This window comes from Glycine soja, chromosome 10 (genome assembly GCF_004193775.1).
Source record: "Glycine soja cultivar W05 chromosome 10, ASM419377v2, whole genome shotgun sequence".
NCBI lineage: Eukaryota > Viridiplantae > Streptophyta > Magnoliopsida > Fabales > Fabaceae > Glycine > Glycine soja.
In genome coordinates this window covers 51,584,380-51,597,059 of record NC_041011.1, presented here as the reverse complement: position 1 = coordinate 51,597,059, position 12,680 = coordinate 51,584,380, and the positions used below count along the sequence as shown (strand labels likewise).

General features: G+C 34.8%; 3 protein-coding genes across 4 annotated transcripts; 1 reads left to right on the top strand and 2 right to left on the bottom strand.

Moving 5' to 3' along the window:
* Window positions 1-460: 460 nt before the first annotated feature.
* On the bottom strand, window positions 461-2,342 carry LOC114370405 (omega-6 fatty acid desaturase, endoplasmic reticulum isozyme 1). 2 transcript variants are annotated; one of them, XM_028327750.1, is made up of 2 exons: window positions 2,235-2,342; window positions 461-1,814 (listed from the first exon to the last, which is right to left on the bottom strand). In XM_028327750.1, exons 1-2 carry the CDS (start codon window positions 2,235-2,237, stop codon window positions 654-656), a joined length of 1,164 nt encoding a protein of 387 aa, XP_028183551.1. In that variant the 5' UTR covers window positions 2,238-2,342; the 3' UTR covers window positions 461-653. The 2 variants fall into 2 exon arrangements, with proteins under 2 accessions (XP_028183551.1, XP_028183553.1); XM_028327752.1 differs by having other exon boundaries at window positions 1,982-2,240.
* A 3,868-nt stretch (window positions 2,343-6,210) lies between these two features.
* Window positions 6,211-7,814, top strand: LOC114371159 (uncharacterized protein At2g27730, mitochondrial-like). The gene is made up of 3 exons (XM_028328595.1): window positions 6,211-6,484; window positions 6,577-6,663; window positions 7,481-7,814. The coding sequence occupies exons 1-3, from the start codon at window positions 6,341-6,343 to the stop codon at window positions 7,505-7,507; spliced, it is 258 nt and encodes an 85-aa protein (XP_028184396.1). The 5' UTR covers window positions 6,211-6,340; the 3' UTR covers window positions 7,508-7,814.
* A 2,229-nt stretch (window positions 7,815-10,043) lies between these two features.
* Window positions 10,044-11,734, bottom strand: LOC114371158 (transcription factor DIVARICATA-like). The gene is made up of 2 exons (XM_028328594.1): window positions 11,143-11,734; window positions 10,044-10,719 (listed from the first exon to the last, which is right to left on the bottom strand). The coding sequence occupies exons 1-2, from the start codon at window positions 11,517-11,519 to the stop codon at window positions 10,395-10,397; spliced, it is 702 nt and encodes a 233-aa protein (XP_028184395.1). The 5' UTR covers window positions 11,520-11,734; the 3' UTR covers window positions 10,044-10,394.
* Window positions 11,735-12,680: the final 946 nt, after the last annotated feature.

The window sequence follows — 12,680 nt, the reverse complement described above, 5'->3', positions numbered from 1 at the left end:
GTCGATCTTAGTGGATTATCAATATTAACTAATGTTCCTTATTATATGTTTCCAAACTCAATAATAAAAAAAAAACTTGATATATTACAAGACATATATTATAAAATTTAAGTTTAATTTATATTAATTATTAAATTTGAATCTAAAAATCAGTCCAATTTAGGTGTTTGCTATATTTTAATTTTTCAATAGCATTTTATTACAAATTTTCAGTTTTAATAAGATCAATTTGATTTTAATAACCTTGTAAAACGACGTGGTAGTGCTAAAGTTGCTCTCGTCCCTTAAATTACTTGTAGTTCAAGCCTATGCAGTAATCCTCTAGATGAACCTCTGATTAAAGTCAATGCAACATGCCTTTGATGTCCTATGGATAGTATTATGAGTAGCCTCAATTCAGATTAAAAAAAAATTACCAATGATATTGTCCCGTGCAGCGTGCATTTTAGGGAGAAAGCTATAAGCAGAACACTTTCCACATGTAATTAATACCAGAATTATTTTTACATTATAACCATGATCGCAACAAGCTGTTTCACAATACACACAAAGTCATTACGCGGCAAATCCACTTATTTATAACATTCTACTAATTATGTACTAATACATGACAAAACTTCCATAACTCCCACTATGGCCCATTGGTTGCTCCATCAATACTTGTTCCTGTACCAATACACGCCCTTCTCGGATGTTCCTTCATCTGGCTCCACATAGAGGCACTCTCTCGCTTCTCTCCACAGTGCCTTGTAAAATGGTGTGTCATCAAATTGGTAGTACTCACCCAATATTGGCTTGATTGCATTGGTTGCCTCCATTGCATGGTAATGTGGCATTGTAGAGAAGAGATGGTGAGCCACATGAGTATCAGTTATGTGATGAAACACCTTGTTCAGAATCCCATAATCTCTGTCCATAGTTGCCAAAGCTCCCTTCAGCCAGTCCCATTCTGATGAATCGTAATGAGGCAAGGCAAAGTGTGTGTGCTGCAAATATGTGATAGTCACAAGAAAACCGTTCACAATGAGCAAAGGCACCCCATAAACACATAGCAGCCAAACCAACCCTTTCAGGGTTGCAACACGGTAGAGAGAGTAAGTCACAGAAAACAAAGCAACATCAGAGACATAGATCAGAAGCCTCTCACGGTTAGAATATATGGGAGCATAAGGGTGGTAGTGGCTTGCAAAACTATCATAGGGTCTACCAGAGACATTGAAGGCTAAATACATAGGCCACCCTATTGTGAGTGTGACGAGAAGAGAAACAGCCCTTCCTAGAGGGTTGTTTAAGTACTTGGAAAACCATGCAACTTTGGATTTTGGTTTTGGGACAAACACTTCATCACGGTCAAGGGAACCTGTGTTGGAGTGATGGCGGCGATGGCTTATTTTCCATGAGAAATAAGGGACTAAAAGTGTTGAGTGAAGGGTCAAACCCACAACATCATCAACCCATTGGTACTTGCTGAAGGCATGGTGACCACACTCGTGAGCAATCACCCACACACCAGTGAGAAGGCAACCTTGGAGAACCCAATAGATTGGCCATGCAATGAGGGAAAAGGGTTGAGGAAGGAGGTGGAAGTAGGTGGTGGCAATGTAGAAAATGAAGGCAAATGAAAGGTCATAAACAACATAGGAGAATGAAGTGAGGAGGGAGCGCTGAAAGCAGTGTGGTGGAATTGCTTTCTTGAGTTGGCCAACAGTGAATGGTGGCTTTGTGTTTGGAACCCTTGAGAGAGGCTTCTTCCCTTGAACTTCCACTTTGGCCACACGACCTCTACCTCCCATTGTTGTTTCCTTTGCTAGACCCTGTGTCAAAGTATAAACAAGTTCAGTTGAGTTTCAGTTGTTTTGCTGAATGTGTAATATGTACCAACAGAACTACAATCCCTCAATTTTAAACCAGGTAGTGAAAAATCTAAAGATAATGACAACTACAAAATGAATGGAGAGATTAGAGAGAGTGAAATCATGACCATAAAACAAAAAGTAACCAGCACGAAATGTTGTGATCGTCCTCTACTGCGGCATTACAGCCAATTGTTTATCAATAGAGAGAAGTGCTGATATTGTAGCTACTAGCTAGGTGCCTACACCTAAGCCTTCAGGAAATCTAGAAATGAAAAAGGATATATAAATGCATAATTCAATTTCGGGAGTTTCTTTTCCTCAACAAATATGATGAACCCCACATGAAATATCCCGAGGTGCAGGCACAATTTAATTTACCATGCCTAGTGGCTTGTATTATTCGATGCAGTTTTATACTCTTGGGAACGGAGGGGCTATCAATACAAGCAAATATTAGTATATGGTTAGGAAACTAGGAGATCACAATTCTAGTCAAGAGCATCTCTTTATAGTACGTAATTAAGTTTTATTATTTTTTATAATTAAAAAATTCAATTACATGTCATAAAGAGACTATAAACACGTAATGGTATGGACAATATAAAATGATATACTAGTAATAATTTATGGTATCAATATACATAAGGAAACAAACAAGGACGACAGTGTAGCAAGGTTAATCACCACAGTAGCACATTGCAATATGAAAACCGGGGGTTGTGTCACAGTCACATACTCACATGCACTGTTCATTAATTTCACTCAATAGGTGTAAGGCCATGATTTTGAGGTTCACTCGTTTAGTATACGTGTGAGGCTTATATGCAGAACAACAACTACTAAATATCTGTGTGAGGCTAACATGCAGAACCAAACACAGCGACAACAAAAAGGCACAAAACTCCGAGAGGGCCCAGTGTAATTATGACTACAGGTCAATTTGCAAACCCTGCCATTAAACTCTCTACGCATGATCTTCCAAATTGCCACACATCACATACAAGTATTTCCTCTTAATTTATATCCTTCAATTTAAAATGATCTCTACCAGAAAAACTATATAAGATTGGGTGAATAAGTTACATGAATAGGCAATAGTTCAAACTTCAAACTATTCGGTCCTTCTTTTTGTTTTATTAATTTCAAAGCAATGAAGATTAAGTAAAAGAAAAAAATGAACAATGCAAAAAATATATATTCAGTACCATTGTAGCAGTTACAGGGGAAGCCAACGCTGAAACATTACACACAACTAAACTTCAAGCAGAACAACTATACAACTAAACTTCAAGCAGAACAACTATGGTATTTAGTATTACATCCATCTCCCATAACTGGTGATTGAAGGCAGAATAAAAAATATTAATAAGGAGGAAGAAGAAGACAATATTGCCTACAGACTAATCAATGCTTTAAAATTTAAAGTGATATTCCTATTCCTACATGACAATCTACTTGTCAAGATGGATCAAAATATGACATACTTGGAACAAAATAAGAAATATGATAAAAAAAAATAGAACAAAATAATAACTTGACGACGTTGTTACCAAGCAAGGAATTCGATGACAGAGGAATCTTCAGATATTCTAGAGAATAATTAGAGACAAAAAAAAATGGATGGCTGTTTACCAAATTGCCAGTACCAGACAGCATTTGTATTTGATCATGGACACGTACGTAATCATGCTTGCATGTGGTATGAAAATTCAAATCAAATACATTATGTAAAGAGAAGAATGCAATTTGGTTAGCACACACAAATGCAGGTAAAAACAAGAGTGCTAATAAACTTACAATTGCACCCTCCATCTTTGGGATGTATGTAGGTGGAGAGAAGAGAAATAGAAAATAAAATCATTAATGTGATTAAAAGTATAATTAAAAAAGGAAGAGAAATAAAAAAAAAATATTAAAATGCAATTTCTATCTCTTATTTTTTTAAATATGTGATTTTCGTTTTCCCATAAAATGATACATTTTATCCTTCACTTTTTTAAAATTTGTGATTTTAGTTTTTATTTTTTAATTGAGATACTTTATTCTTATTTTAGACAAATTCTTAATTTTAGTTTTTGTGATTAATTTCAAATTTTTTTCTATATATTATATAAATGTTGACGCACAAGTGTTTATTTTTTATCCACACAACAATTTAAAAAAAAAATAATTGCTAAAAAAGTTAATTATTAAAAAGAAGAGAATTTAAAAAGTACATAGTCAAATCTTAAATTGAAAATGAAAACTAAAATGGTATATTTTTAAAGAGTGGAAGACAAAATGTATCATTCGGAAAGTAAGGAGATTAAAATTGTAAATTTTTTAAAAAAATAAAAGATTAAATGTTTCAATTAAAAAAATAGGAGAATTAAAATTACGAATTTAAAAAAATAAGAAAGAAAAAAATTATATTTTAACTAAAAAAAAACTGGGTACATGTTATAATTATTTTTTAGAATGCATAATTAAGTGTATGTTTGATTTGCAATTACAATTATTGTAATATATGTTACAATACAAATCCAACTTATAAAAATAAAAATCTTAATTCTTTAACGTCTCAAAAGTCATTCGACACCAAATTTTCAAACAATCAAACATGCATTAAGATTTTTACTTTATTTTATTTATTTCCCGGAAAACATCTTCAACATAGAAAAAAAGAGAAGTGCTTCTCCACTAACTCTCCTGTGATTCTTCTTCACCTTAGCTAGGACGTGTTTGGTTGACGTCACTTCGATCGGGCTGAGTCACACCGAGGCGTTGCAACTTTGGCAAATTTGGTTTCCACCTGTAATCAGTGTGATGTCTATCCGAGACAAGTGGAGAATCAGATCAGCTGCATCTTTTGAACCCGCTTTTTTAAGTAAAGAAAAAAAAATACTGCAGAAAAATATTAATTATGAGAGAAAATATTCATATTTAAAACAATTTTTTTAACATGGTGTCATTTTTTCAATGGAGAACAGGACCAAATATGTGATTCAACAGGGATGGTAACAAGTAGGATGTGGCCATGATACTACAATGTTCGTGTTCATACATGTATTTTTTTAAAAGAAAGGCTTAAATAAACTTGTAATTCTTGTAAATATATTTCCTTTTTTAATTATTTTAATATTCATGGTCATACATGTATTTTTAAAAAGTCTTAAATTATTAAGAATCAAACTGAATTTGAATTTTTTATATAAAATTTTAGACAAAGATATTCACGGATTGATTTTTAATAAAAAAATTATCTGATTTAGCTATTTTAGTTTTTTCATTTTATCGTTCAATCTAAATAAATTGTACCATAAAAAAATGGGAGATTCATATAGTAACTAAAAAAAATGGTGTTTAAGATTGTGCATGAAACAATTCAGAGAGCAGACTTGAATCACATTGTGGAGCAAATAAAGTCAAGGTTAGCTTCTTGGAAGAGTCGTCTACTAAATAAATTGGGAGGAGCAGCAAATGCAATTTTGTCCACAGTTCCTCATTATGTTTGTGACTAACGTGACAACAGTGATAAGAGGTTTATCCGTTTGTGGAAGGAACATCAAGACAAAGGGATCTTCTATGTGCTAAAGATCTTAGCGAGTGAGCAGGGGAGAGGGAGGGAAAAGGTTAGGGTAATTTCTTACAAACTTGGGGGGGTGAACTTAAGTATAAGGAGTCTGGAAATAACAAAAGCCCAAGCAGACTAGCCTAGCCCAATTATGCCAACAGCACAGGAAGCAACAGGAAGCTGGACTGCTACCGTCATAGGCCTTCACATAGCTTACTCTTAATGGGCACTACAAATTGGCACATGCACGCCCTTTTTTAAAATTATTTCAGCTAATAAATATATGGATTGTCAATTTGTATTAATTAATTTTTTTTAAAAAAAATTTAAAAAGTATTTTTAATGTTTTTTTAATAAATTTGATTATAGATTTTTATAATTATTACATTAAGTATATTTTTATTTTTTATTTTATTATAATTAATTTTGATCTAATAATATTATATATATATATTTTTTAAATAAAAATTATAAATTTAATAAAAATTTATATATGTAAAAATTTAATTATTAAATGAAAATTAATTGTCAAAAAATTTATTATATAAACTTATATATATTAAAAATTTTAATATTACATATAATAACATTAATTATTTTATAATATAATTGATCAATTAATTGATTGTACTAATAAATCAAAATGTTGGAGTCTTGCATGTACCATTATATAGTATAGGTTGAACTATTATTAAATTTGTTAATTATTAATTGCTACTATTATATTCCAAATAAATGGATAAGAACAAAAGATTCTTAAGAAATACTTAGTTAAATAGTTGTGAGTTGTGGGTTGTTGTGTTTGGTGAGTTTTATCCGGGTTGAGTTTGACACAGTGACACGTCCGAGGATAGTGAATATATAAATCGAAAGTTCTAGATAGTTGTCTTTTGACTCTTTCTTTTCTTTCTAACAAGCACCGCCTCCACTAATGGCTATGAGATCGTGGGTGAGTCGAGGATCCGTGACTCGTTTGATGGACTCAGCAAATCGAGGGGCTTTCAGTCGCTTCTTCAGCGACAAGGGTCGCGTTCTCAGCGAGGAGGAACAGGCCAAAGAAAACGTCTACATCCAGGTAGGTACTTCCACTTTCACCCTATTCGGGTCGGGTCGGATCTCGAGATCCATCTTCTTAACGTTGAAGTACTACTTTGTGTTTGTGTGCAGAAATGGGAGAGGGAGAGGTTGGAGAAACAGAAGCAACAGGCTGAGAAGACCAAGGCAGACAAGGGCAAAGATGCTGCTGCTGATAAGGTACAGGACACGCTTCTCTTCTTCCTTTCGCTTCTACGAATACGAATCCTTTTGTTCGTGGGGATAAATTAGATTTGTGGGCCATTGCTGTGTCTGTTACCTTTTCTGCCACCATCCACTGTTTTTATTTTGAGAATATTATGTTGCTTTCTGCTTATTTCTTTTAATTTTGAATATCCATTTTCCATCTTTTACAAAAACACTCAACTTACTTACCGTTCATGTGAATCATGACATGACTTGAAGCTTGTTTCTTCCATTTCTGTTTTGTGGGGAGGAGGGACTACCCAGAGTGTATACCTTTGTTACGCAATTATGCTCATTTTCCATATAATGAACAATTGATTTGAGATCATTTGCAAAATCCCTTTGATACTCTGCTAGGCTCATCATTATATCATACATGGAATGAATTCAAGCCTTAGCCTTACACTTTTCTCTCTTTATTTTTGCTATCAATTCGATGCCATGTTTAAGGTGCGTGAAATGGTATACCCTTGAAGGGACTGCATTAAAATTCTTTACTTCTGAATCTGAAATGCTGATTGCTGATACAGTTCCGTTCTTTAATATTTTGTTTTTGCATTTTTTGGTTATCAAACTCAATTTGCTGTGAACCAAAGGGGGATCTTTTCCCAATGAGGGCTACCATATGCCACACATGTGCATAGCAGTGTTGGTGGGGTGGTTACCTAGATTTACTTATTGCATCTGTTTTCTAGCAACTTGGTGGCATTGAAATTTTATTGCGGATCTTATGTTATTCTCTTTTTCTTTCACTCCATCAATCTAACACTTTTTTTTCTTTTCTATGTAGAAACCTGAAGGTTCTCAAAAGGGCTGAGTTTATCCTTCACACAACCCGGCAAGGTCACTTTGTGGGAAATAAGCATGATGGAGAATAAAACACATTGACCCTTAGTGAACTTTGGTCTTTGTATAGATTGTGTTTCTTGTTTATTTGTAGTTTCTTGACGGATGAAACCAGGTCATTGCATCCACCAAACTTGGTACGTTTATTATGAACTTGTCATGTAATCCCTTCCAGTAATTGTTCACTTTTGTGAGTTGTCGGTGCCAAAACTAATCAGTATGTTTCGATTAAGGAAAAAATGGGAAAGTTAATATAAGTTTCGTCGTGGATGAATTCAGTTTAGGAAATGAGCAAGTCAACTGAATAGATCGAAGCTTCTCTGTGTAACTTATCAATGCTTAAAAAAGGGACTGGATGCAGGTAACAGATTAACTTGGCTGTAGTATTGGGATTAAAGATGATATGGGTGATTGTGAATGGAGAATGATTTTCTGGTCCAATCTAGTGTCATTCCAGGTATAAAGTTACATGCCGCTACTATACCCAAACCCACCGTTTTCGAGCCTATAGAGTGGGCTCAAGGTTCTTTCTGGGATTGGAGTGGCTGATACGGCTTTTCCATGTTTAATTTGTTTCCGTTAGGATATACTAGTAGATCAAAGTATAGACAAGAAAACAGTTAACATATATGTTTCTTGAATAGAAAATTGAAATCATAATTTAGTTTTTATTTTCTTAAGAATTCTTTATAAATTTCGAATTTACACGATCAATTCATCAAACAAATTGATTGTTTTTTTTTTTATATTTTTCATAAGTACTTTTTCCAAATGGGTAAATGGGTCTAAAATTGATGGTTTGCAGTGGGATTTATTAGCCCAACGTCATCAACACAGACGATATGAACAAGAAATCACGGGTTCTCAAATGGACGCCGATGCAATGTGGGGGAAATCACGGGTTCTCAGATGGAAGCTGATGCGCAATCTTTGGTTTAGGATTGAAGCCATTATGACATTTTTTGGCATTGTCCTCCTGGGTAGTGCCTGGGCGTCTTAGGAAGTCATTTCTGTGTTAGTCCAGATTAAATGAATTAGACTTCTAATCCACGAAATTATATGAACTCTTAGTTAACTTTTCAAGTGTCGTTTCTTTGGTCCCCTTTTCTGTAAAACAATAATGAAGAATAAAGTGTAAATGATGTTCCCTTTTCTGTAAAACTATAATGAAGAATAAAGTGAAAATGATTAAGATGAATGTTTTTTTGTGAAGACATGAATAAGCTTTAAAAATTTAAGGACCAACATGACTGATCTAAAATGTTGGTCCTACAAATTTAAGGGCCAATTTAAGAATTTTTTTTCATTTTTACAGGGTGATAATGGAGTTCTGACTAAAGATTTTATATCTCATATTGGGTATTGCTCTGCGTTAATAGCTGAATTATGGGCATCCTAAAGGGATTAAAAATGCAAAATAACCAGAATTAATAGCGCCGCCTAAAGTTATTGCTCATCCCTACTAAGGAAGTACATGAACCCAACGTTCCCAATAACAAACCAGCCTAACCTTTTGATACCACTACCATGCTAATAACCGCCATCAGAGTGCATGTATACTATCGTGTCAATAACACACTCTGTTGCTAAAATCTGCCTCCAGGCTTCTAAACCATGTCCAAGATATATGTGAGCATAATTCTTGTTGTATCAATGACCTCCTTAAACACGCATGCATTTCTCTCATCTCTCCTTCTTGAGTCACTGCATCATTTTGAAAAACAGCATTTAGACGAGCCATGATGCATAGTACTCTACCCACAACTTTTGGATCTTTGAGCACGAGAGAAAGAGATGTGAACTAGTCATCTCCATTTGTCTGCAAAAAGGGCATAGGTATTCTTCAAATTATCTTTAGCAGTCAGCCTGTTTTTAAGTAATCTCCAAGCAAATTGTGCCACTTTTGTTGGTATTTTTGCCTTCCATAATCATGAAACTTCTCATCTCATCAAAATGGCTCCCCCTCTTCAATCTACACAACGCCCTATAACTAGAGTTTACTGTGTAGTTCCCTGTGGGGTTCTCCAACCAAACCCACATATCATCCCCCCTAGCTTGTTGCACTCGTATTATTATACTTGATAATAATTCAGGTACCACATTTGCCACAACATGTGTTTCCCATTCAAACCATTCCCAAATAATGTTTAGCCGAGTTGAAAAATGATTTTAAATCCTTGATTCAGCCGTTTTTTTTTCATTTCTTTTCTTATTTTATGATTCTCTTATATATTGCGCTTTAAAGTGCAATTGATTTCGTGAAGTTTTGTCTTCGGCAAAGAAAGGAGAGAAAAAAATTAAAACGATCTAGTAGTGGGCACAAGATCAGTAAACAATGGGCGCCTCTGAAACACAATGCATTTTTCTACACAAGAGTTCTGCAACTCTTTTCATTACCTTCAATAAGATTACAGGCTTTTACCATAATAAAGTAGCCATCAAGAAATAGCAACCAAAACAGGCTTTGGTTGCTGATTGAATGCATACTCATAGTAAGCAGCTTTGACTCAAGTGAAACTGACTGAACAAATGGCCAAGGTTTATTTATGGTTTCATTTCAATACTTAAATCCGAATTGCAAAGCAGTAATTGAATTGGACACATACAAAGAATTTCCATTCCTGTTGAATTCATTCCTAAAGGTTCACTATTAGTATTCACTACCCTTTCATCCTCATGGTTCATTTATAGGATTCACAAAGGTATTCAAACGAAACCTACACTGATAAAAATTCAATAACTAGCAATACTCCCAATCACCCTTGTCAGCTAGCAAAACCATAAAACTTTACAAAGAGGGGAACCTTATGAATCAAAGCTACAGCACTATATACAGAACACATGGCTTCTAGCATTCTTTACATGTCAAAGCCATAGTTTGAATACCCAAATGTACCCATTTGATCATGCATGTTGCTTGATGGGTATTGCTGTGACTGCTGCACTGAACCACCCGGAGGAGGAACCCAAGTCTGATCAATGGGCATAGGCGCTGAGTTACTGTCCACAGTCGTTATGTCATGAATGCTTGATCTCTTCCTCTCTTTCTTCACCGAATTCTGGCGAAGAAAGTATTTCTGGGCATGGCTAGCTACTTGAGTTGGTGTTCTTGTCACAACAACATTTCTTGAAATGCTTCTCCAATCTCCCTTCCCAAACTTACTAAGCCCAATGAGAAACAGCCTGTCACAAAAAGAGTAGGTCAGCAACCATGAAATTAGCATTGCCCTTCACCTTCATGGCACTCGCAACTTGAATATTGAGGGTTTAGACAATCTTCAAATACATGACAAACAAAAATATATTGCCTCAGATTATAGCATGTTCTCAGAAAAAAGATAAAAATACACAAACAATTCCTCAGATTATAAAACCGAACTGGTCATCAAGAAATAAAATTCAGGAAGAAAAAAAATTCCAGGTCAAAACAGCATCAAACAGAAACCCAAAGTTGCTTGAAAATTTTTTCCTTTTTTTTTTTTCTAAAATTACAACACCTAAACAGCTCTCTTAAAAAGAAAACAAACCCAAAATCAAAACCCCAAACCCCATACACAGAAAAAGAAGGAATCGAATTGAAGCGAAATCGTTGACGCGTTAACAAACCTGTGTTCCTCTTCAGTCCAAGGCGTGCCCTTCTTCCTTTCGTTCTCGCCTTGTTGTTTAAGCTTGGAACCGAATGAGATCTGATTAGCGTTGTCCCACGTAGAAATTCCAGCACCGCCACTGAGCGGCATCGCCACCGAGTCATCGACGTAACTCGGGACCTCGACTCGGCCGGAGTCGATCTCGAAGACGTCGTGGACGAGGGCCTCGTAGTGTTCCCTTACCTCCACCGCCGACTTGCCGGGAACCTGGTCGGCGATCTTCTCCCACCGGTCCGGCAGATCCTCCGGCACGACCAGAAGGGCCCGCTCGAATAGCTTGTCGTGGTAGCGAGTCCACTGAGTCGGCCACCGCGTCACGCTGCTCTCCTGAAACATCCTCGTTGTCGTTTTTCTCAGTTGAATTCAAAACAATGAAACGAGGTGGCTGCTGCTTGTGTTGTGTTTCGTGCTCCAAATCTCCAATAGTTTGTTTGTTTTCGCTGACTATGTGAAAATTGAAAGAGAGAGAGAAAAGAGAAACTCGCTTTCTAGGAGATCTCGCTTCTGCCTTTGTTTGGTTTGGTGAGAGATTTAAGAAAACAAACGCGATTCATTTATAGGGGACTTGAAATTAATTAAAACAAATTGTTTTACTTTCTTCTAATTGTTCATGAAAAAACTATTTTAGTTTTAGGAGGGGTTTGGAAAACCTGTTGTGGTGGGTCCAGCTCATCTGGTCTTCAATAGCAACACGTTTTTCCTTTTATTGTTTTTTATTTTCCTTCTTTGTTTCCTTGTCATACTGTACAGTACAAGCTAAGAAAGAAAGAAACAACTCCCCGTTTCATCTGTTTTTGGAAAATAATAATAATAATGATTTTGTTTACCCATTTTGATAACAAGTTAGTTAATTAAACCCATTATGATTTTCTAAAATTATAAATTATTGCTTTGGTGATGATTTTATCCTCAAAGGGAATTTTATTATAATTTAAACATATTATTAGTCTAATTACAAAAAGACATGTTGAGTTATTCAATTCATTACCGTGATCATCAATAAACACTTCACTTGACTTATGTTTAATAAGAAGTTAGTTAATTGTATCATGATTTTATAAAATAATAAATAATTGTTTTTGTGATGATTTAACCATGATTTTATTCTGAAAGTGAAATTTTGTTACAATCTAAACATATTTTTAGGCTGATGACGAAAAAACATGTTGAGTTATTCATTTTATTATTGTGATCACAGGTAGACACTACACTTGACTTATGTCATTTAGAAATCTAAATACCAAATGTCGAATTTTACACATTTCTTGAAACATTCGATCATCATAAGTTATGAAATTACTTATTGACACAAATATGGACAATTCCTTTATGTTTGGGTTATGTAAAAGCAATTAATAGACAGACAAAACTTGTCATCATTTTGCTTGACCTGCCTCATAAATCACCTCCATTTTTCTATACATGCATTATGCAACATAATGTCCTAAGCATACATTCAAAGAGTAAAATTAGGAATTTCTCTTGCTTGTTTTAGGA

What these genes read in the sequence shown, in the direction of transcription:
- LOC114371159 (XM_028328595.1), top strand. Translation starts at nt 6,341, where the DNA reads ATGGCTATGAGATCGTGGGTGAGTCGAGGATCCGTGACTCGTTTGATG. An exon ending in AAGAAAACGTCTACATCCAG is followed by an intron (nt 6,485 to 6,576) that starts GTAGGTACTTCC and finishes GTTTGTGTGCAG; the next exon opens with AAATGGGAGAGGGAGAGGTT. An exon ending in AAGATGCTGCTGCTGATAAG is followed by an intron (nt 6,664 to 7,480) that starts GTACAGGACACG and finishes TTTTCTATGTAG; the next exon opens with AAACCTGAAGGTTCTCAAAA.
- LOC114371158 (XM_028328594.1), bottom strand. Translation starts at nt 11,519, where the DNA reads ATGTTTCAGGAGAGCAGCGTGACGCGGTGGCCGACTCAGTGGACTCGC. An exon ending in TGGACTGAAGAGGAACACAG is followed by an intron (nt 10,720 to 11,142) that starts GTTTGTTAACGC and finishes TTTTTGTGACAG; the next exon opens with GCTGTTTCTCATTGGGCTTA.